The sequence below is a fragment of the Typopeltis vanoorti genome, chromosome 25, assembly GCF_054136105.1.
Source record: "Typopeltis vanoorti isolate ZY-2024b chromosome 25, IOZ_Tvanoo_1.0, whole genome shotgun sequence".
Classification (NCBI taxonomy): Eukaryota; Metazoa; Arthropoda; class Arachnida; order Uropygi; family Thelyphonidae; genus Typopeltis; species Typopeltis vanoorti.
Window position 1 is genome coordinate 15,333,255 of NC_143573.1, and position 26,106 is coordinate 15,359,360.

Below are 26,106 nucleotides of genomic sequence, written 5' to 3' on the forward strand. Positions count from 1 at the left end.
CGATGTGAATGAGTTATAGCAATAAAATAGAATGGACTAGCGTCACTCATTCGCAAATAGAAATTCCAAGGACCAATAATCAAATATCAAACAGGGTATCAAAAAGAATTATTTACAAAAGAATTTTGTAAATAATAATAATAATAAAAGAAAAATAAAATGTTACGTTATTTCACAAAAATGACTTTTGTGTGATAATACTGCACACATCAAACAAAACTGAGCGAAATATATTTATTGCCCAGAGGTTTTTTCATAATAATGATGATGTATGTATTTATTATGTACAAACTTGTTTACAATAACTATTATTACAATAACTAAATATTATGTGAACTAAATTGTTCACAGCTATACTGGGTTTTTTAACATCTGATACGTCTAAGTAATTTTAAAATAGTTTTAATTAAACATAAATAATAAAACCCAAAATGTCAATTTTACAAATTTAATTATTAGTCTATTATTCTGCCGTCTTAGTTGGCCGAGTGGTTAGCGTATCCGCTTCTCCAACCCAGGCTGCAGGTTTGTGAATATGGATGTCTGTGGCTATCTTTACATGGGAAACGAATTTCCTGGCCCGGTGTGAGACCATTATCCCGCACAGTGGAGGCCTGAGGTTGTCTTGAAAAGGTTATATATTTGGTCTATAGAAGAGGGTTTCCGGACTACGCAAAAATAAATAAATAAAAATATCAAAAACTATGCAAAATTAATTTTAAAAAAAAAATAGAAAGAAATCCTTAGCCCACCCGCGGTACGAATGTACTAGTTTTACAGAAAAACCTTTAGTGGGTGGGAGGTACATGAAAAAAACAAAAATTATAACTAGCATGCAAAATAATTGTGTGAAATTATTTGCAGATGAATCTTATTTTGGCATCATAAACAGTTATATTTATGCTGTAATGACAGTTAACTACAAGTAAAACGAGATAAAGATGTCAATAAATAAATAACAACCACATAAAATTTATCGTTATTTTAAATTTGTTTAATCCTTTATCCAAGTGTAAGAACAAAGTTTACGCCTGAAGTAGCTTCAGGACTGAGGCAACTCGTGTTAAAGGTGGACCAAGCTCTCATTACTCCTTGTCTTAGTATCTCCCATAATGCAAAACACATCTCCTTGTGGACATGTATAGTGCTATGCATTAAGGGAAGGGTCACCCAGACCGGTTTCGACCTTTATAGAGGTGCTGTTTAAGTCAAGACCTCTCTAAAAATTAGGCGGTTCCCCAGACCAGTCTCTGCGAGTGACCGAAGGATCGTCCAACTCAGCGTTGTTCCACTCAGTGACAGGCTCACCCCGTTACCGAGAAGAACTTCTCAGCGTTGGCTCTACCCAGCGGCAGGCTCACCCCAACACCAGAGAGAGCCATAATCTCAGCGGTGGCCCCACTCAGAGACGGGCAAAAAGACCGTCTTACCCCAAGCAGAGCCTCTCACAACTCAAGGAAAGGGACCACTTCTGCACCAAAGCACATCAGTGGGTGCCAGACCCAGAGGTGGTGATACTAAGGTAGAAGTAATGGAGAAGTCATATTTACCTATATGAGTTGCCAAAAGGTGTCTCACCTTATTATTAAATTACTCTGAATTTAGAGAAATATGTTGGAAGTTTTTTTCCACTTGGTTAGATAATAATAAATTTAGTTTAATCCTTTATCCAAGTGTATGCAAAACGAAGTTTGCGCCTGAAGTATCTTCAGGACTGAGGCAACTCGTGGTAAAGGTGGGCCAAGCTCTCATAACTACTTGTCTTAGTATCTCCCATAATGCAAAACACATCTCCTTGCGGACATGTATAATGCTATGCATTAAGGGAAGGGCCAAGGAGATGTGCTTTGCATTATGGGAGATACTAAGACAAGTGATGAGACCTTAGTCCACCTTTACCACGAGCTGCCTCAGTCCTGAAGGCAACTTCAGGCGCAAACTTTGTTTGCTTACACTTGGATAAAGGATTAAACTAAATTTATTATAGTCTAACCAAGTGGAAAAAAACTTCCAATTGATCGTTTGTTCAGTATTTCAATAAAGCATAGTTTACTAATTATTGCATGTTTGGATGCACTGGAGAATAGTTTTAAAGTATTTCATTTACTTTATTTAATTATTTTAAATACTATATTGTAAATTATAATCATCTGATGATGTAGTATCAAAGAGACACTGCTTTAAATATCGTTATACAATAGCTCTTGTTATGAAAATAATATAAGCGCTGTATTTAGGACCAAGTAGTATTAAATGAAATATAGTAAAATTCAACTGAAACATTTACTTTTGCGAAAGCAAAGCCATTACACCAATTAGATATTATAAAAATGCAATTATACTTCAGTTAAAAGGAAAGAAAATAAATATTCATTATTACAACAAACAGAGCTTGTGAAGTAACACACCTTGACCAGGATTTGTCTTTCGTACTGCAGTGACTGAAAAAAAAAAAAAAACAGACGCTGTATTTCTGTTCGAAAATAGCCTAGTGGCTTTGCTCTTCGCAACCATATATCTGGGGAAGGAGTGTCCTAGGTTCGATTCCCTTTGATGACGTGAGGAGCTTAAGGATCTTTCTCAGTCATAGCCAAGTTAGCCGGTCTTGGGTGTGCACAGCAGGGTTTTTCTCCCAGTTTATCTGCGGTTTTTCATCCGGCAAGCAGACTAACTGGCCCCGTGAATACACATGGATTACAGTCAGGAATACTTGAGACAATCCCTAAAGCCATAGGTCTGAATTTCCAGCTATGCCGGTCCGTAGCTCGGATAAAAATAGGGGGAATTGGGATGGTGCCGTATACCTCCCGTAAAAGGAGCTCACGGCCGTTGAATCACCATACGAAATGAATGAATGTCCAAAAATTCGTATTTGTTTTCATACTATATAAACGTATTGTTATTCGCAATAACGTATCAACACTATTTATTTATGCTTTTGAAATATTTTAATAAACTAATCACGGATATTTATGACCCTCTATTTTAATAATCTCACTGTCCACACAGAATTGAGATGGGTGAAAATGTAGAATCGGTAACAAATATCATTTGAGCACCAGAATCATTTGCAGTGTTTAATTATAAACTTAGCAGGTTTTACATATTACAAAAAAAAAAAAAAAACATGGAACTACATACGCTAAATTTGAAATAACTGAATAAATTTATGTAAATTGAAATAAGCAGAGAAAATTATCGGAAATTCTTATATAATCAAATATGATAAAATATCAGTACAGATAAATTGCAAAATGACATGCAGTAATAAAGTATTATATTTAAAGCAAAAAAAAAAAAAAAAATTGAAAGAGCCAAAGATCCCCCCCTCCCCACCACACACACACATACACACACCTTCACTTTTTTCGCCTTAAAAATTGTATGGTTAGTTAGCCTGGCCTCGCTAACTAATCATACAATTTATGGTAATCAGAATAGAGCACTTACGAAACTAACTTAGAATAACCCTAAAGTATCACTAAAAATAATAATAAGCTATCCTTTAGTGACATTAAGAAATGTAAGCCAATTTGAAACAAGTTCTTAGCTTCTCCTTATGGCTAAACTAAGAACCACTGCCATAAATAAATGTTTTGGAAGCAATGAAAATGGAATTATGGTAGGTTTTAATTTTAAGTTGCAATTATTTCTTCAAAACTGATATATTAGTAAGCACTAATACATAAATAACCAGGAATCTTTTTTTGTTATTGCTCAGTCGACTTTGCTGCGCTCGATTACAGTGCCCTCTTTATTCCTATTCCGTTAGAAAAAAAAATGTTTCTTTCATGCAGCAAAACTATTTTCTGTTCACGAAAATAAGCAAATAAAATGACTAAAGTATGCAATGGCTTCGCTTCGTACAAATGAAAGTCGAACGCAAGTTTTAGGAAAAGCAGCTGCATTCCCAACATTGTAGTGTCATTATTATTTAAAAGACAAAAACAGAAGTAAGTTTTATCCCTTTCCTGCTACCAGATATTAAAGCGAACCTATACCGGAAATCGTGGGTGACCTCTAAGCTGTGGAAATATAAAGTACAGTATTAAGAAATTCAATTTTAAGCGATGAAGAATATGTCGTCTGCGTTGAAATTTAGCAGAGTATTCGTTGTCATCTGTTTGGGATTACTCCTACCGAAGAACAATATAATTACTCTTCAGGATAAGCCAAGCGAAATATTTTTAGATACGTATATGCATTTTGATTACCCTAGATAGAATGAAAATTTGAGTAATGATGCTCGAGTCGAGACGATATGAAAGACTTTAGCTCAGTTGTATAAATTAGCAACAAAGAAGTGATTTTTAAATACATACATACATACAGTTGACCATTGAAGAACGCGGGTTTGACTGCACTGATCCACTTATACGCGGTTTTTTTTAAATAAATATTTGGATTTTTTTTTTTTTTTTTTTTTGAGATTTGCGTCAATTCTCGCAGATGAACCGCGTAGCTTAGAAATATCGAAAAAATTAAAAAAAAAAAGTTAGATGTCATGAATGCATAAAACATATGTAGACACTAGTTTATTTTATCATTTACTGCCATAAAGTATACACAAATCTATTATAGATTTGTGTATACTTATGCGCCCCCCCTCGCGTTGTTCAACTGTGTGTGTGTGTGTGTGTGTGTGTGTGTGTTTATTATTATTATTTTTTTTTTTTGAGACGAATAGAAAATAACTATCGACAAGTTCTTAAAAACCATTAGATTGGGCTATTTCAATGCAACTCTAATAGATTTGCAGGTCTAAATTATATCTTATGCAGGTGATTATTATTATTATTGAACTAATAATTGCCTTACGTATATAGGATAATATCAGGTAATCATCACCACCACAGGGCAGTGGACGAACGATGGTAATCTTTCGTCCACTGCGAATGATCCTGTAAACGATTAAAAGTCACAAATTTTTAGAGAATAATTCTGTGAACACTCGTGAGTGACTTGAAAATATATTGAGCTTGAATTGGGTTTTCCAACTTAGTATCAATTTGAACGGGCGATCCAGAAAGTTCTGCCACAGTAATAACTGTAGAGTAACAACTGTAGCCATGTTTGTAATGAACTAGTAAACCCCGAATGCTTCCTGTTATCATACGGAATCCATTCTACGCAGTTAAGGCTATTCTGAAATCATAATGGGAAGGATAACGTAGGCTAAACTAATAAATTAGTCACCTGGTGTGTATGTGTGTTTCAGGGTTTAAAATATTCTGGGAAAAGTAGCCCTTGGAAATATTTCGGACCTCGCCTTAAAATAGCCTTCATTCAAACATGTCACGTAAATGAAATAATAGAAAAATCTGGAAATATTATTATTTATTTAATTAATTACCTAGTCAGAGAAATCTTTCAATAATAATTCAAATAATTTACTAATGAGAATCGTGTTAATGATCTTAAATAATACGTAGAAAAAAATTCAGTTTGCAATGAATTAGATAAAATGACTATTCGAACTTACTCAGGTTCTTTTTTGCTTGTACGTTAGCACAAAGCTGTAGGAATGGTGCTGGCAGAGTAATGTACGAAAAAGTAGCTCAGTATACTTTGTCCAATTCAGGTGATGCCTTTGGTTCTCGACAAAGAAGTGAAGTCGTAAGTTTTAATACTTTTTTATGTTTGAATTTTAATACTATTTGCAATTTTTCCCCATAAATTTAATCATGTTGAATGACTTTTGTCTTTTAAGTTTTAGTTCTTTGTATTAATTTAAACGCTTAAGAGGAATAAACAACACAGTATAGTACACCCTCTGTCCAAAACGAAACCGAACTTTTCGAAAATAGAAGAAACTAGTGGCGCGACCTGTTCTATCTTTTTGTTGTCGAAAGCGGCAATCTTCCTTAGTGTTGTATTAATTGCTTATGACATTTGTTTCTCTAGAAGCCGAGTTATAGTGCCAAGAGTGACAGTGTGTTTTGACGAACGGTCGGAAAATGAGTTTCAAACAGAGCTGCGATTGACGTTTGTGTTAAACTTGGTAAAGTTTTACCGAAACGCATCAAATGCTTCAAAAATCATGCGGTGATGAATGCTTATCCCGTACTCAAGTTTACAGGTTTAAGCGATGTCAAAGTGGTCGTGAGATGCTTGAGGATGACGAAAAGCCGGGGCCGTCCAAAAACTGGACTGAGCGAAGTTAACATCCCAAAAGTGTGTGATTTCATCAAAGAAAACCCGAAATCGTCCTTGAGATTGATTGAAGATGAATTGGGGATTCCAAAATCAACTGTGCACGACATTTTGACCGACAGTTTGGGCCTTCGTAAATTGAATTCAGATTTGTTCCTCACAAGCTGACTGATGACCAAAAAATGTATCGAAGGACTCAAACTTCCTTGAAACGATTGTTACTGGTGACGAAAGTGGTGTTTTGAATATAAGCCCGAAACAAAGCGCCAGAGGGCTGAGTGGAGACCACCAGAAGATAGGCATCCGAAAAAAAGTCCCTTGGAGAAGTCAAAAGTAAGGACAATGCTGATTTGTTTCTACGATTCCAAGGACATTATCCACAAAGAATTCATTCCGCCTGGCCGAACGGTCAATGGTGAGTTTTATCTCGAAGTTTTGAAGCGATTGATAGCGAGAATTCGTTGCGTACGACATGAATATCGTGATGACCGACCGTTCGTCAAAACAGACTATCACTCTTGGCGCTATAACTCGGCTTCTAATGAAACAAATATCATAAACAGTTGACACAACACTAATGAAGGTTACCGCTTTCGACAACAAAAATATACGACAGGTGGTGCCACTAGTTTCTTCTATTTTTGAAAAGTTCGGTTTCTTTTTGGACAGAGGGTGTATATTCCATTTGAGATTGTTACATTTCCATTCACTACACAGTGCTGAGGACTGTTTATTATTTCTAAATATACGCAGGCTAATTAGTACAATAGCATATTTCTAAATATGTTAATTAGTACAATAATATTAGTAGTATGTTTATTTTATTCACATTTGTTGAAGCCAATATATGGGTTATATAAAGATGTTTTTAGATGGCATTGAAATATATAATTAAAGTAATAATTTTTGTAGCACACACATACACAGACACGTATGTTTGTAACATTTTAAGTGATAGGTAATTTTACTAGTCCGATAATTTTATTTTTCTTTTGACACATGGCCAGTTTAATGAGACATTATTCTTGCCAGGTGTTGAGTACAGGGATTACAAAGCTTTTTTTACTGCAGCAGATGAAGTTAAGTTTTCTTAAAATGTACGGTAGTTTGTTTAGTAGATCTGATACATAGAATTGCCCGATTGCTTTACCACATGCGTTATCATAATTGGGTAGCGTCTAAGATTTTGTGTAATCAGAAGTCAAAAGTTGGCATATAACGAGGTTTGGAAACGAATGCTATATCTATACTCCAGAGTTAAGGGCAAGGAATTAATAATGCTTTTACAACATTCCTCGTCTTATTAATTCGGCTTGCTTCAAATCTTTATCGCAACGTTTATTTAAGAAATTTAATTTGCATTATTAAAAGAAGGGTCATGATACATATCCTCATTGGTTTATAGCACATGGAAAGCAATGTTTAATTCAAATAATCGTTGAAAGTAAACAGTTTCGAAAGTGACTGAGGACTGCTTTTTTTTTTTATGCGGCTCCCACCCACGAAATATTTATTTATAAACATACCGTCCATTGTGGTCTCACACTGGGCGATGAAGTTCATCTTCACCGTAAAGACAAATATGTCCGCAGATATGCTCAACCGCCCGGTCAACCAGGCCGCCATCGAGCTAGAGATGCTTGGTATGATATTGCTTAATAGGTGGCGAACTCGGTCAAGACTGTATATTCGCTCTGTATATTCGCCTTTAATCAGTCCATTTGATTGACCGGATCAGCTTTTTGAAACTGTTATTCCTCGTCAGAGACCAAGCAAAAATCTTACTATGATAAAAATCTCCTCTCAATACCATAGGTCCTCATGTTTGAATTTTTTTCTTTTTTTTTTTTTTTTCATGAGTGAAATTTAAATTGCTATTGCTTTAAACGTGCGCATAAAACATCGAGCCTAAAAGCTTTATAAGGCATGAAAAATAAAATATTAAAATAAAATATAATGAACATTGTAAATGGGGAGAATAGGGAGTGTGGAAGTTGTTTCGTTTTTGCTATTTAATTGAAGACTTACGATATATTTTTTTTTAATTTTAATTTCTTAGGAAGAAGCACTTTAACCATTTCTCGAACTGAAAACAGAATTACATTCTTAGCGTGAATACCTCCCCCCCCCCTCATTGACAGGCATAGCACATTTAATCTCCTCAAAATGTTATCCGTATTCAAACTGAGTTTATAAGAAAGTAAAGCCTTACCTAAAAAAAACGGAAGGAGACCGAGTGAAAGATTTTTTTATTTTTATTTATTATATTTTATGTATTTATTTTTTGATAGTCAAGAAACTATTTGGCTTTCTTGAGAAGACTTACAACAGCTTGTGTTACTTAAATTTGGTATGCGACGCTGATAGAAATGTCATTGAGTAGATTTAAGAGTATATAGAGTATAAAGAGTATATAGAGCTTCTTTAAAGTCAAGTAAGTCTGCAGCGACCAGATGTTCGTTATCTCAAGAAAATAGGCTTCTCAGTAGCCGCAGGTATATTCAGTAGGATGATCTATTTATTAACAAACCATCCTAGGGGAAAGAACTGAGAACTGAACAAACGTTGCCGCAAGTCAAGGTGCGTGGTGACTGTCTTTTATGTTCACCGATATCCCTCCCATCTGGCAATAACTTCGCTCAATCACCACTCGCCATGAAAAGAATTATTCCTCTCTCTCTCTCTCTCTCTCTCTCTTTCTCTTTCTCTCTCTCTCCTCGTGTAGCCTCGTTTCTAGTACCATAATGCTAGATCACCAGAAGACTTATAGGTTCGGTTCTAGTTACTGACTAGAGGACTTTTTCTATGCCTTTGATGTTCCACCTGTTTCTTTGTTGAATAAAAGATGTTAGAGGATTTATTTAATTTTATTTATTTTTAATGAATCATAGTAAATTTTAGTTCTAATACCTAAACGTTTTTCATATATTTACGGTAATGAATCTAGCAATGCCTGTTGTACCAGCATAAGAAATCGTTTCTTATGTTGGTACAGTTTTGTTTTAAAAGCTCAAACCAGCTCTTGCTAACTAAGTTATTTTTAGGTGTCAAGGATCGATGTTCCTGCAAGGGTTATCGACGAATGCCTTCGGCTGTGCACAGAAGATCGAATTACATCATCAGATCAATGCCGATCAATGGATTTAATGCCTGGTCGAAGACGATCACCCACATTCTCAACCGATGCCAATACTGTTAACTCAGGAGGAACTTCAGAGTGGACTATGTCCAGGTGTCACCTTCACGGTAATCGAGCATCTCCGGATGGAAGCAGTACTTTGGTACGCCAACAGGATGGCTGGCACTTCAATAAGATCTGCCTAGGATGTATGTAATATAAAAAAAATTATGTGGTGGTTTTGGATATTTGAGATTACAGCAATAAATATAGTTTATTTACGGTATTTTTATAATATCAGAACATTATACAAATTTGATATTGCTGCAAGTTTAACACTGGTGTTGAGGTTAACATAATCAGTATGTAAAGTGCAAATTTCCGTTTCCATAAAGTAAATTAATTGTTGGAAACGACTGTTACGTAAATAAGAGATGTGACTAATAATTTCTGGCTTCTTGATATTACATCCAGATATTAAAGAAACACATTACTTGCGATGTATGTGTTCAGGCTATTGCATCTTCTACAATGAAAGCATCATGAGAATTATCAAACCGACTCTTCGCTCTGCATAGCATATTTGATTAGCGGTTTAGTATTATTACAGTTTTTGTTATTACAATTTAGTTTCCGTGTTCTCCATGCATTTATTTAACAAGAAATCATATCCCTCTTTTTTTTTTTTTTGGCATATTGATTTTGAAGCCATCCTTGAAAGAAAGCACGTTAAATTCGAGTTCTAAATTTTCCAATCTACTTCAATTGTCAATACCACTGGTTCATTGGTGTCAGTACGTTTACTTTATGAATTCATATCATTACGCCTCCTACTCACAATATTATTTGTATTGCATATCGATATAAATCGAAAGCATCTCACTTTTATTGAATTTTTCCGGTATTCAGTCTTATTTCTTTATTTTGCAATTGTACTTAGTTTGAGTAATGTTAATTTCACTAAAAAAACGCCGTTCATTAGAAAAAAGCTTGGGCCACTTCTAATATATTCGAAATCAAGAAACAACATGATAGAAGTTACTTTTCTTTTCATGCAGACCTTCGCTTCACAGAAATATATTGCGCTATTTATCATAACAAAGATACCGTCCTAATCTTACACACATTAGCCCGTCAGCTACGATTCTACTGGATATCTTTTAACATGTTCATTGCCAATCACGCGTTATCGCGTGGACGTCGCTAACTAAATAAAAAAATAAAAAAAATTTAGCCACCACACGAAATTCCAATTTTCAGCTTGGCAATGAAAGTGTTAAAGCTTCTGTTGATTCCAGGAACAACCTCTCTGACTTGTAAAAGCTTCTGTGCAGGACTTTTGTATTTTTTTTTTCAATCGATCCTGTGTGCGTGGGTATCAGTGATGGCCGGTGAAAATTTTAATTTGGGGTGCTGCATATACAAAATAAAAAAAAATTAAAAAATTATTTTTTTCCTAATCAGTAACCAATTTATTAATAAATAAATTTACATATTAAAAAATTGCTTTATTAAAAATATTTTACCCTCACCACGTGAGGGTGAAATATTACAAACACCAATAATAAAAGTTTTGTATCTCACAAAAATAACGCGCAAGCGTACGATACGCTGCCCAAACGAGTAGTGTCTGAATGGCTTGTAACGTGCAATCACAAGCGCAAACGAATATCGGCGAGATGGCTGCATTTGGCCAAACGCGATAATTCTGATACTGCGTTAGATCGCAGTGTATTTGTTTCGTGTAACGATAATTGAAAAATATAATTATTTTCATATTTTCAACAGTGACACTCGTCGTAATCCAGCCTTGAATCTATAATAAATAAATAATTATATGTTATTTTAACAGAATAAAATAAGATTTGCAAAAAATAGTTCACCCTCACCACGAACACGCACCAATAATAAACGTTTCGTATCTCACATGCAAGCATACGATGCACTGCTCGTTTGAGCAGTGTTGGAATGACTTGTAACGTTTGTAATCACAAGCGCAATCGAATATCGGCGAGTCTGACTGCGATTGGTCAAACGTGATAATATCGACACTGCGTTATATCGCAGTGTATTTGTTTCGTAATCTAAAGCGTTAAATGAACAATTACAATTATTAACTATACAATCAATGTCAAAATATAAGCTGTAATCTTTAACATGTTGTATTGCATTTATATAATGTTGTAAGCATTGCTATTATTTATAAACACAAACAAAATTTAAATTTTTCATTTTTTCCTTGAGGATGATGCAGTGTCGCAGTGCTTATGTACAGGCCGCCACTGGTGGATATCAAAAGAATGGTCTGCTAGACCCGACTTACCATAGCGAAAGTGCCGGATATATTTTTTGTGTTCACTGAGGAGGATGTCCATAGTTCTTCCTGTCTGTCCATAGTAGGCTCGATGACATGAACAGAGTACTTCATAGACTACTGGATGTGATAAAGGAGAGAATTTGTCCTCAGATGAACGGATGAGAGTTGCCAATTTCACATAAGGTTTAAATATGCGTGGTTAAGCACCCTAGATAATTTTTCAGACGTGCCTTTAATGTATGGGATGATGACAGTTTTGTTGTAGTCTTCTGTGGTAGAGAGTGGGAGGGGATTAGGGAGCAATTTTAGTATTTTATGTCTTATGGGGATTATCCTGGACAGCATCTCCGATTCTAGCCAACAAAAAATTCGCCAAAGTTAAAAACCGGCGCCAGAAGAAATTTGAATCCTCCAACAACACATTGCTACGCAGTGGCTACAGTTACATCAAGATGGCGTCATTGTGAACTCATCATCAGAACCTTAACCAAAGTGCGTTACTCAACTTTGCGTTAGACACAACTTTGCGTTACTCCTAAAGAAGTTCTAAAAGACAAAATAATGGCTTCCTTTGAACGCGGGATGTACGACCTACCTCCAACAATAGCCTTAATATTCGGTTAGACGTGGCCAACATCCTAGTCCATTCTAAGCCTCCCAAAAATAATATCCCACATAAGGAAATCTTGGCTCTAAAAGAACTCCACAATAATAACCACATCACCACAACCAAAGCAGACAAAGGAAACGCAACTGTGGTGATGGATACAACAGAATATGAAAGCAAAATGCATGCACTTCTCCAAGACCAGTCGACATACCAAATTATAGATCGGGATCCCACCTACTCACAAAAGAATAAGATGTACAAATTATTGAACAAAATCACTTCCTGGCCTAAAGAAACAGTGAACAAACTCAAGCCCTTCTACAGTTAAACACTCAGGATATATTTAGCTCCAAAAATTCACAAACAAGGTTTATGCCATCTACACCTTATTGTAGATGGTATAAACAGTCCTACATATAAACTTGTTAAACCTTTAGCCAAACTACTAACCACTTTCACAAACAATTCTCCCTCTTTTGTTAAAAATTCTACCCACCTAAAAAGTATTTTAGAAAACCACACCTTAAGTCTGAACTTTTTGAGGTAAGTTTTGATATCACCTCATTATTCACGAATGTACCATTAACTGAAACCCTTAATTTACTAAATTCACAATTTTCCCCTGATATATTTCAGCTATTTAAATTAACAGTGCAGGCAGGTTATTTTACATGGAAAGGGAAAATATACAAACATGTAGATGGGACAGCTATGGGATTCCCCTTACCCCCCCCCCCACCTTTAACCAACTTCTACACCGAACATCTGGAAAAGTTAGCTATCAGTATAACCACTCTCCAACCTAGTCTCTGGCTGCGCTATGTTGATGATATGTTTGCTATTTGGCTCCATGGCTCAGACACATCGAATACATTTTTAGTGTATTTAAATAGCCAGCACTCAAAAATCCACTTTACAATGGAACTAGAAGCCAATGACTGCCTGCCCTTCCTGGACACACTAATCACACGTCTTCCAGAAGGTTCCTTATCATTCTCTGTTTATAGAAAATCCACACATACAGGGAGATATTTACACTAACTATCACACCATCACCCATCTCAACAATATGGTATTCTAGAAACAATAACACATAGAGCTGGGACAATTGGTTCCAATGACATTGCTCGCACTGCTGAACTTTCTCACCTACGTCACACCTTCCTGACCAATAGCTATAATCCCCATAAGATAGATAAAATACTAACTGCTCTCCAGAAATCTCATCTGCTGTCTACCACAGAAGACTACAACAAAACTGTCATCATCCCATACATTAAAGGCACATCTGAAAATATATCTAGGGTGCTTAAAATTGGCAATTCTCATCCATTCACCTAAGGACAGATTCTCTTCTTCATCACATCCAGTAGTCTATGAAGTGCCCTGTTCATGTCATCGAGCCTACTATGGACAGACAGGAAGAACTGTGGACAACCTCCTCAGTGAACACAAAAAATATAACCGGCACTTTCGCTATGGCAAGTCGGGTCTCGCAGACCATGCTTTGGATACCCACGCACACAGGATCGATTGAAAAAAAAAAAAACTGCACAGAAGCTTTTACAAGTCAGAGAGGTTGTTCCTGGAATCAACAGAAGCCTTGAAACATACTTCAAACCTCAACAAGTATGGCTGTATAAATCTACCCAAGATTTGGGAGACAGTGATCCTAAGACCAAATTAATACCTGCTTTCTTTCTCTCGTTTTTTTTTCCAACTTAAATGGCCTAATTAGGACTTTAGTCTTTGTGTTGCACACTATACTAGTCCCATTGTTATACCGGATTGTGGTTGTCTCGCTAATGTAACAAGCTTTGTTTGTGTGCTCTGGACATGCCGGATAGAACACCAGCGAAATATTAGCTTTTAAGTTAATAAATTGTTATTTTCTTATCAATCTGTGTTCGCATCTATACCGTTAGAATCCAATCAACATGTAAGACGAACACATAAGCCTTTCGACGCTGCAGATTAACGTTCTTTCTTCTGGTTAGTGGTTTTAAATTCCTGGTAAATCTTATCTTATTAAACTGTACAAAAGTAGTTACTACACACTTCAAAAAAGAAGCACCAAAGAGATTTTGCTGTTATATCAACACAAGAACATATAATGAGACAACAGATTGACCCCAAGACGGGGCAAAAATAAAAATTCAAGTCAGACTTTTTTTTAATTCAAATTTAACAAAAATTGGTTATAAATCTTATAATATAAGTTTTCTGACTTTTAAAAATTATACCATGAAATACTTTCTGCTGCTCGAGCTACGGTACATATTAGAGATAACCCCCAATTTGTTCTATGCACCATTTGAACCTCAATGTAAAGTTGCGTAATAATTTCTTTTAATTATATATTGCAGGCTTGTGATCCGCGGTCCATTAGAGCAGCACTTCCCAAACTGTGGGCCGCGGCCCCCTTGGAGGCCGTAAGTTTTGTTGAGGGGGGCCGTGAAATAATGAAAACAAATTTAAAATGTTTTAAGAATAAGTAGATTTTTTTTAATCTTAAAAGAAATAAGATTAATTTTTTTTTTATTATTTATTATTTTTTCTTTTTTGTTCTTTTTTATATCTTTATGGAAAAAATCACACATTGGTGTTGGTTCACAAATTTTGCTTCTTGCGTATTTCGGCGATTAATGAATCTTAATAAATATATGTTTATTCATATAAGTTTCATTTCAAAGGTATTGATAAGAAACACAAAAAAGATTACAAACGCAAAATCTTGAATATAAATACAATAAATATTATAATAATATATGTCTATATTACGATTTTTTTTCGAAGGGGCCGTGAAATATTTTAATTTTTCCAAAGGGGGCCTTGGAATCCATAAATTTGGGAAACACTGCACTACGGGACCGCATGGTTTCCGCGCTAGAATTTTATTAGTAAATAAACAGTGTTTTATTTATCGTAATTACGATATATAAATTTTCAGCTACAGTTCAAAATACGATATATTAAAAATCATACTAATTAAAAAGTTTTTATTTAGTTAGTTTAAATTCAATATGATAATATGCGCATTTTCCACATGTATATCTCAGAGCGGAAGTGTACAGTGATACATAAAATCAGCCACTGTGTGTCGCCACAGTATGCTGAGAAATGCGCCGAGAAATCCTGTCTTAATTTTCAACTGAAATATATTAAGGTTGAGTACATGTTATGACAACTACACACAGTTTTGCTCTTAGGGACAGCATATGAAAGCTCACCTCTGTTAGTAAGATAAGACCTATCGATAAAGGGTGGGGTATGGGGCTAGTGAGCATCTGATTTATGTTTGATTTAAATGGGCCGTGGCGAGAAAAGTTTGAGAAATGCTGTTTTAAATAACCTCATGAGTATAAATCTGGAGTTTAAAATCGGGAATGTGGGGAGCCCACTCAAATTCAGTCATTACCCGTCTGCCGAAGTGTTTTTACAGGCATAAATGATTTGTGGAGCTGCAGAGCCATCCCGCTAAAAAACCAGAAACGATCGAAAAAGCGAGAGATAAAGTAGTACCAGTTCTTTCCAGAACGACTCAAGCACATTCTCATACCTCTCGTTTGTGATGCTGACATTTTTTTCATACTCTTCAAAAAATATTGGGCCAGTTAGACCTCTCTAAGAAACTGCTACATAAACAGTGAATATGTAAAGGTGGTTTTGATCCCCAGAGGACGTTGTTTTTTAGAATACTTCCAAAGAAAACAAAGAAAATCTAGACGGTCGTCAATTTGAGCAAGCAATTTGTGAGACATTGAATTTCTTTTAGTTTATCCTCATCAGAGAGTTTCTGCTTTATCTATATGCAGTATGGATATTTTTGTGATCAAAACCTTTAGTAATGTTCAACACACACACACACACACACACACACACACACACACACACACACACACACACACACACACACACACACACACACACACACACACACACACACACACACACACACACGAAACAGTTTCTTAGGTGCTTTGTTTACAATTATTTTATTTATTTTAATTTTTTTTTAATTTTATTTAAAAAAATGTAAGTAGGGCTTGTTTTTTTTTTTGGGGGGGGGGTCTTCCTGTATAATGAGATATTTGGAATGAATTTCGAAAAAAAAAAATACCAAGAAGAAAGTATGATATGAAAATTGAGGGTTAAAGAGCCAAGTCCAATGAAGAGACCAAATAAGAAAACGTTCAGAGAAAAAAATAAACTTGAGCTAAAAGAATTTATTAAGATATCGGAGGATAGAAAGAAAGGGAGAGCTTTCATCCTTTTGACTGGATAGTTTCTGTAGATCATCACTCGAAACTCCAAATGTAAGATTGCACAGTTTGTTTGCAGTGACATAAATAAACTGTGTAACTATTTTCAACGTAGTCGCTACAACATTTGTTGGGAATACTGAAAATCAACCAGTATCGTTAAAAATGAACAAGTTCCTTCAGGAGTCATGAGAACAGGTTAGTCAGGTAAACAGACCACAATCTTATTTGAATTTGAGATGCTTACTATAACTGAATGTGTCACAGAAGTAATCAATGCGTATTTTTGAACGTTAGTGATAATAATGAAAATGTCCATTGTTTAGCTAGCTTTTTTTTTTATTAATCTTCAGGTTGGGCTGGGGGAGATCGCTTGCAGGTAATATTTATGGAGATATTTGAAAACAAACTAATTTAAATTGAAGAAATATACATTTGTTATGAATAGTATTCTTTAATTAGCTAAAAAAGTGAATAAGGTATAAACTTTTTCAAATTGAAATCTTTTTCTGAACATTTTGCTTTTCAGCTTCCAAATGCGCAAATAGGAAATACGCATTTGAAAGGACTCCAGGATATAAATTTGTGGGAAACAACGATAAGGAAATGAGGGCCATAAATCGCACGGAATGTCAAGAAATGTGCCTTAATGAAGGGGAGATGATCTGCAGGTGTGCTACTTTTGACAGAGCTACACAGTTGTGTCGGCTTAGTAGAGAAACTAGGTCCACAAATCCCAGCGGTTTCTCTAAGGATGCTAACAGCGATTATATGGAAAACAGATGTCTTACAGGTAACTAAAACAATCACTAAAAACACATGCAATAACCACAGCAATGACTATTTAATTCGTAAATATTTCATCCCAAGTATCGTGGGACATCATCAGTACAGTAGTTCAAACAATACTAGGAATAACATACAGTTAGGGCGCATGATTACAATGGAATCTCAATATGCGTGCAGTAACATGTTATAGAAGTAAATTAAATATAACTGAAAAAATAATATATATATATATATATATATAGATTATTTCACACAATTTTGTATGACAATTTCCCATACTTTAGGAATAGTAAGCACATCGTTGCGGTTTGGTCTGTGTAGTATGGCTTCAGAACTTTCTTTGTATAAACGTTCATATTTATATAAAGATCTGTGTAAAAGTTTCGACTTCTCCCAATGGATCCTATGGTTTGGATTTTCAACTCCGTGTTGGGAGAGACCAGATTTCTGCGGTTTGAAATGACGAATGTGGTCTTGATGTTCCGAGATGAGTTTCTGAACAGACCTACCTGTCTGACCAAAGTAAGACAATTTGAAGGAGCATGGGATCTCGTAAACGCCAGGTAACATCAGTGGTGAGAGTTTGTCCTTAGGAGAAGGTAAAAAGTTTTAGATTTAGTTGATAGGTTTGTAAGTAGTGGCAAAATTGTATCTCTTCATAATTTTTGAAAGAATTACTGTATTGTTTGAACTGCTGTACTGATGATGTCCCAAGATACTTGGGATGAAATATTTACGAATTAAATAGTCATTACTGTGGGTATTACGTGTGTTTTTAGTGATGAATTCACCACAGGTTTCGTTATATAAAAAATAAATAAATAAAACAATGATACATAATAAACTAACAGAGCCGGCCTTCTAGGAGGAAGAACAGGTCCACCGCATCAGGATCTACAACTCAGGTGGCCGTGAAAATCTCTATTTTATAATAATAATAGTAATAAACATTGTACAATTAAAATTTTTGTTTCTGATTTTTAAGTTATCGGGGTCCTCGCTCACCACCTGTGTTCATCTTATAGAAGGTCGGTCCTGGAAAATAAATACATCGGTTGTATGTTCTGCAACTTCGAATGACGCTAATCATTCATATGGTAACTGTAGTAAATAAACTCATCAAGAACTTGCCGATGACATTTGTGGTATGGAAAATAGCTTAAAGCTATGTTGACTCGATCACGGAAGATATATTTTTAATATTTAATTTAATTTTTAATATCTAAATTGCCATAATACTTCAATAATTGTAAAGGCACTATCTTTTGGTATAAATGCGTACCAAGACTTCTGTATATAAATTAGTAAATATTACTGCCCTGGAAATTAATCTCACCATATAATAATGTAGCATATTGTATGTGTTTTCAAATACCTATCTTATTAAAATCAAGTAGTAAATTATGCTAATTGGTTGAAGGTGGTGTTTTCAGAAAGCCATAATCCTGCCTTCTGCTGTCATTGATTAAGTCAAAAAAAAAAGACAATTTTAAACTAAGAAAATTGCTGTAACTATACCATCAAATGCACAAATAGGAATACCATCAATACTCCCTTAAACACTTTTTTTTTTTGTACGTTAGTGTGTAAAGATGAAAATAGAGATAAAAGTCATCCTATGGTGCGTGTACTTAGTGGCTTGGTATTCCTAGCCAATTAAAAAAATATCAGACACTTTATATTTATAGTATAGTTTCGCTTTCCCCTTGTGCTACTTAAAATCACTGATAGTCTTGGGCCAACATTCTGTTATTACCTAAAGGTAGAGACTAACTGCCTCTCATTTTCCAAGTTAGTAAAGGCTAAATGGCCTCGCCTACACTCTTTTGGAATAAAAGGCATTAGTAGATTTACTATTTATTATAATCAACATACTACTATCTTATTTATTTGAAAAACGAAATGAAAATACTGCATGCGGCGAACTATGTTATTAAATTCTTTTTAGTGCAGAAATCTCATTTTCTAGTAAGTGAACTTGTAAGCGATCCAGACTTTTAGTCGGGTTCGCTTACAAGTTTTGCTTACAAAATGTTGAAAAACAGCACTTCATTTTACTGTCAACAGATGGCTTACTTCTTTGATACCAAACACTTTTCATAAATAGCACTGGTAGGTTCAAGTTCATAAATGCTGCCAACTCTGAAAATCTTGTTTATTAGCCCTGCATAGAATTTCGCTTTGTCAAACTGAACCTTATCCATTGATGGGTTTAAATGGATTATTTCCCTCAAGAAAGCTGAGAAAAGTAATCTTATGTTGGAATTGCGTTTAAATAAACATTTTAAAAGGCTGAATATTTCTGAATTATCCCCTCCGTACCTTCCACCGCCATTATTATCCTACAGACCTTAATTTCCGTAAGCTCATCGATGCTATTATTTTAATGTTATTGACTCGGCTTAAGAGGGTCTAGAATTTTATTTGGTAAACAAAATTCCTTCCTTGAAGCATAATAACAATTCCACATGAACAACTTACAGGTTCTGAACTCTGCACTTCCACAACCGTGATCATGGAAGCTGGAATGGAGCTGGATGGTGCTTTCGAAAGGGAGGTAATTTCCGTGAGAGACGTCCAAGAATGTTTTTCTTATTGTATGCGTTCGCTAGATGAGCGAGGATTTCTTTGTCCTTGTTTTGTATACGATGACAAAGCCAAGTCATGTATTGTCTACGATGAAGATCCACTTAGCATGAATGAAGGACTTGAAACGCAACGCCCTCTAAGAACAAGTAGCGGCGATCTGTACAGAATTATTTGCCGGAATTCTGACCGTGGTAAGTACCGTATTTAGATTAACATAGTTATCAGTATATAAGATACATTTCTATAGCAATAAATGAATCTTCAGTAATCATCTTCTGTCTCACGTGCAGTAGGTAAAGATATGCCTGCAAATATTCTCAGTTATTTAGAATCATACAGGAGATTCAATTAATAATTTAACTTGATCGCTTACTAATTCTTAATTTAAGAAAAGATCTAGTGTGTTATAATAAAGATGAGGATTATCAAATTTGTGGTTCTTAAATAGATAATTTGTGTTGGGTCACTACTAATAGCAAACATTTCAATATCTTTCAGCCTGTAGAGAAGGGACGCATCTTGAATTATCAGCTCAGAAGGCAGATAAACATTGTTTGGCATCACCCAAAGAGCGAGGGTTTCTATTAATATCGCTCTTTTTCTGCTATTGGCGTACACGACCAAAGAAATTTGCCTTCCTCCTATGACACGAAAGGCCCACTGTATTTATTCTTTGATCTTTTACCAGAAACACATCAGAAAAATCCTCATTAATCAGGATACCAATAAGTCTGCAAAACTGGATGGCATCTCCGAATTGTTTTCAAAATTTGCTTTCCAGAATTAGCAACGATTCTGTATCGCCTATCTACGTTATCATACCTGTTTGGTATCTACTCAACAGCACGGAAGGCAAGCCTATATCTTGCTAGTTTTAAAAGAAGACATAAAAGCTATCCAAACTATAATCTCATTGCTCTCAACTCTGTCCTCATAAAAACAGTGGAGAGAAGGTAATCAACAAACAACGTTTGTCGTATCCGAGAGGTCCAATTAATTAGTAATTAAAAATGTATATTTCAACCATTAACGTTTCACAGCAAATCTAATCAACTTTATCCACATTTGGACACAAGCCACAAAAAGATTTGGAGAACCTCTTGTGTCTGCTCTTAGCATTTCCGGAATATTCCATTTATTCCATCATAGAGCCCATACCAAGCTACAATCTTATGGTATGTATTCTGTGCTTGGCGTTCTAGTTGCAAGTTTCCTGTTTATACGGTCTCTGCATCTTATGCTGAATGGTTTCTTCACTTCAAATTTCTTTGTAAAATTAAATTTCTCTAGAACGAACAAACTGCAGGATTCCGTGCTTTTGACTCGCATTACTTCCTAAATTAATGAACCCATCCAAAATCTTATCCACATTTGGATAGCAGGACACTTCAATCATTCTTTTTTTTTCTTTCAACATACCTTTTCATAAATTATCAGGCTTTAAGAGAGTCCAAATTCAGTGTTTTGTTTTTTTTTTAACTCGGATCTCCTTACCAACTCCAAAGCAGTCTTATTTCCTTATTATCTTATTTCCTTAAGAAGACCCTTGGTTAACTCCTCTTTACTTCTGATAATATTCAGATCTGCAGGTCAGGATCAGATTTTGCTTCTTGGACTGAACTTCCTCCTCTACTATTTGCTGACATAAACGCATTACATCCATAGTCTCAACCTTCACTAAATTCAGTGGCCTACCCTGTTTAAGACACTACTTCTCATCTGTACAATACTTATATTGCCTGTTTTATTTGAATGCATGATGCTAGACAAAAGAGAGGAATCGGATCAAAGAATGATCCTCTCTCTTTCACATCACTTTATCATAGACTTTTTGTTGCGTTTTCTATAGGTATTTTCATGGGCAATGCTCAATCGAATGGACCATCATTCCTCCAATTCTACAGATGAAAACATGAGCAGCTGCTGGTCAGCTTCCATACACAGTTCAGCATTACACTTATCCAACCAGACCTTCCCGATTCGTTTTGTTCCGTTCACTTCAGTTCTTTGCAACAACATTCTTCATACCGCGTTTTCCAAATGCTCAGACCTGTACATGTATAACAAACAACGTCAGATTCTTTTTTTCCCCTCGCTGACTCCCCCCCCCCCACACATACAATGTATTAAGTTCTATTGAAAGTTGAAAATAATTTTTTTCTTTCAAAATAATAGTTATATGCTATTCAGTGACGGCTGGTCCATAAGGGCTGCAGTCCCCTCCAGTATAAAATGAACGTTCCTGTTTTATTATCGCTGTTCTTAAATTTTTATATATTTATCAAAAAACCGTTATTGTCTTGTTCGTAATACAATACCGCTCGATAGTGTTTTATATAATTCATTTTGTAGCAATAGTTGCATTTTGCAATAGTCAGTGTGCTGTGTGGACTAGGGCTAGCATCAGTACTGGCTAGTATACTCAACGCTGGAGCTGCATTCAATGCAGACCACACCAAACCGCTACCTAGTAGTAGGGAAAACGCGTGATTAACGTGCAGTTTGGGCTGATAGTATTCAGTGTGACCACCACTAGTACTTTCGTATTAGATCTAGTAGTTTTTATAAATTTTTAGTGTTCTAGTACGTTCACCAACAGATCTAGTACTTTCTTTCTTCCGAATAATAATAATAATAACAACAACATGAGAGTTAGACATATGAGTTTACTATTTTTCTCTTCTCCCACCTCTCCATATGTCACATTCAGTGACACAAGCATGATTTCTCTTTTTTCCTCCCCTCTCACTATTTGTTAACCTTCCCTACCCCCGATCCCATTACTCACGCAATCTGACTGTTATTAGCCAATGAAAATATATTCTTCGCTATTCCAACACTTCTCGCACGTTATAAGATCATTACAACAATGAAAACAAGTGGGAAAACGAAATATTTTAATGTTATTGATGAACAGCGTAATATGGACACCAGTATGTAAAAACTTTGCTCCACATTTAAAACTTAAATTAAAAATTAAAACTCCACATTTAGCACAGAACAATAGAATTGTCGGAATATTTATTTGTTCAGTACAGGGGGTTTGAAGTCCAGTGTTTTTATTAATTTTATTAACAAAAATTTGTTCAGTACTTCATCAAAAATATTATTTAGATTTTCCTTTTAAACATGGACAAGTGGCAAGAAAAACTTTCTAAATTTAAATTTGATTCTAAATTCTAAAAGCAACTGAAAGAACATTTTCAGCGGTGACTAAATAAAAATAAAAAAGAAACCAACTACAAACTCTTTTGATGAATGGACTCCTTTTGACAAAAGAAAAATTGAAACATTCATCAGCTACAGATTTTACTATTTCTGAGGATTTAATTAATTTAGCAAAATAAGGTAGTAATATCGTAGACCTGTGTAGCTCAGTGGAAGTGGCGCTTGCGTCCTCTGCTCTTGGTCGCTCGAAGTTAGACTTAAGTTCAAGTCTAGTCGCCTACTGGAGGAACTTTTTCTAAGCCTTTCTTCGACCGGTTCCCAGGTTAGTTGATCTCTAGCACGGTCAAGCAGGTTTTTTCATCCCGAAAACTCGGGTTTTTCATCACGTAAACTCAAGAAAATCGACCTTAGTACCCACATTATTTCAGACAGTAACCTATCTTGTTAGGGTTAGGTATCAAGAGATGGCAGCACTTGTTTGCTAGTCTCTTCATCGGTGGCTGCTATAATTAGTGATAGACATGGGCCAGCTATCTCTGATTGGCTACCGGTGGAGATTGAACTGCTCACTCAGTCTCTAAAAGCTGTATAGGGTATTAAGGCGCCTCGTCTATTCCCTATAAGGAAATATAATGCGTTAGCTGATTTAATTATTTATCGTAAAATGCCCCAAACAGTGAAAAGAAAGCAATTAAACATTTAGTACTTTTTTTTTTCAGATTTAGTACCTTTTTCCTGCATAAGTTAGTACTAAATATTTTTGCTGGATGGTCACCCTGGTAGCATTGCAGTCCCACCACTACAAATTCTTATGAGCCGCCACTGATGCTATTAGCAGTTTGATTTCTGAGAAAGGATTTCTAAGTTTACTACTAAAAGAAGAGGGAAGAGAACAGTTAAAAGACCGAATTCAAAGTTTCGTGTTTATTTACTATTATGAAATGAACAGATCTCGCAATAAAGGTGATTTCAAGCTTTGCTTCAATCTCCAATCTGAGTTAGCTGGTCTCGATGTATTTTTTGGCGTTGCTTTTCATCCAGGTTCGCTTGTTTTTTCTCAAAAACATAAAACCGACTAAGCAGATAATTTTGCAGCCTTAAGTTTTAAATTCAGTACACATAAGAATTGGGCTGATTTAGTACTTGATACCCTTTTCCATTCTAAATAAACTAATGCCTCCTGGTTGGGAAGGGTAAAATTGTAAACAAAAACAGTGTAATTAAATGTTATTAAAGACTATAAAATCAAGAATAATTAAGTAGAAGCACGACGGGAAATATTTGTTGCAGAAACTGGCGTGCAAAAAGTACATAGATAAAGAAGCAAGTAAGATCCTTGTGTTGTATATCCAGCATATCATCATCATCAGCAGCAGCAATTATCGATCCACTGCTGGATGAAGGCCTTTCCAAGATTACTCCAAAACTCTCTGTCCATGACTCTCCTTTTTTATGTTGCTCCAGCAAATCTGACGATATCATCAATCCACCGTGATTTAAGTCGGCGGCATGGTCGTTTTTCCTCTAGTGGAATCGAATCCAGTATTTCTTTTGTCCATCGCTGATCTTGTCTTCGATCAATATGCCCAGCCCATTGCCACTTCGGATATTTCGCTCTTCCTATGATATCAGAGACTTGGTTTGATTTCTTATCCACGTATTCCTTTTGTGATCCAATCTTGTGATACCAAACATACTTCTTTCCATACTAAATTGTGTTGTTCTTAATTTTTGAATTTCCTTTGCATTCAGTGTCCATATTTCACAGCCATATGTCAGTATAGGAGGAATACACTGGTTAAAAACTTTCCTCTTCAGGCATAATGGCTGTTGGTTTTTGAATATTGAATGTAATTTTCCAAATGCTTTCCACCCAAGCATCGTGCGCCTATTACTTTCATCGATGTCATTTTGTCCGATTGATATCTGTTGTCCTAAGTATATGTAATGATCTAATTAACTTAATTTAATGATCTGTTTAATTTCCTCATTATTGATTTTTATTATATCCAGACATCCAGCATATATATATATATATATATATATATATATATATATATATATATATATATATATATATATATATATATATATATATATATATATATATATATATATATATATATATATACTATCTTTTTTTTTTTATTTCTTATGACTTAGAAATGATTCTTAAAATTAAAAAAGAATGTCACTGACGAATTTCTGATCAGGATCTTTCCATCTAAGGAGCGTAAACATAGACTCAGGAAAGCTCCTTTATGCGAGTCTCTAGAGCTTCATTTTTTTTTTTCTAAAGTTCCAACTTCCTAATGATGTTGTCGGAGATTAGACAGCGAAACGTATAGTAGATGGTTCATTTTAAAATGAATGATTTGTTCTCTTGATGAATGACTCTTGATTCATTTTAAAAATATAATTTTCTGAAGGAGTATTTTCTCACTTATTCATATTTACTTCCCTTATTCTCTTTTAAAAAGAGGAAAATTTATTTTCTGTCTTACAGATGCAGTCATGAGCAATGCAACTTTTGAATGTTATCGACGAAAGAGACTGGATGGATCCCACCAAGTAGAAACCAAGGCATACTCCTTCCAGGAATGTCTCGACGAATGCATGATGAGATATAATCGTGACTGCCGCTCTGTGGAATACAGTTCTCGTTATCAGTCTTGTCGCTTTAGCAGCTATGATGGTTTCGGTTCTGGAAAGTTGAACTTAGTCGACGATGACTTTTATGACTTCTATGAGTTCAAGTGGTGTAAGTAAAATTATAAAATTTAATTTTCAAATAATATAATGCACGTTTTCATTTAGTAATCAGGTTAAGAGAACACACATCTCATTTTTTTATTCCCGTGTTATGATTTCAGTTTTTTCTTACATTTTTAAAAGAAAATCCATCCACAACCATTGTAAACTCATAGCATATTTAGAACCGTGAGTGAGGTTAAGGATTAGATCATCTGGAATCGCCACTCTAAATTTAAATAATCAGGGTGTAATCGCCTTAGAATATTCACAAATATTCTTAAGTGGGATTTACACCCTTTTAAGAGCGGGTATACACTCCTTGAGGATACGGTCCACGACCTGTAGA

The 26,106-nt window shown here is 35.1% G+C and overlaps 1 protein-coding gene across 1 annotated transcript in view; it reads left to right on the forward strand.

Annotated features, from left to right (window-relative positions):
- Positions 1-26,106, forward strand: part of LOC150092568 (uncharacterized) — a 199,718-nt gene that overhangs the window by 28,740 nt on the left and 144,872 nt on the right. The window contains exons 2-6 of the mRNA XM_090414236.1: positions 5,510-5,616; positions 9,198-9,480; positions 16,990-17,253; positions 19,733-20,029; positions 25,513-25,767. Coding sequence (XP_090270362.1) covers positions 5,510-5,616; positions 9,198-9,480; positions 16,990-17,253; positions 19,733-20,029; positions 25,513-25,767 — 1,206 coding nt within the window. The remainder of the gene's footprint in view (positions 1-5,509; positions 5,617-9,197; positions 9,481-16,989; positions 17,254-19,732; positions 20,030-25,512; positions 25,768-26,106) is intronic.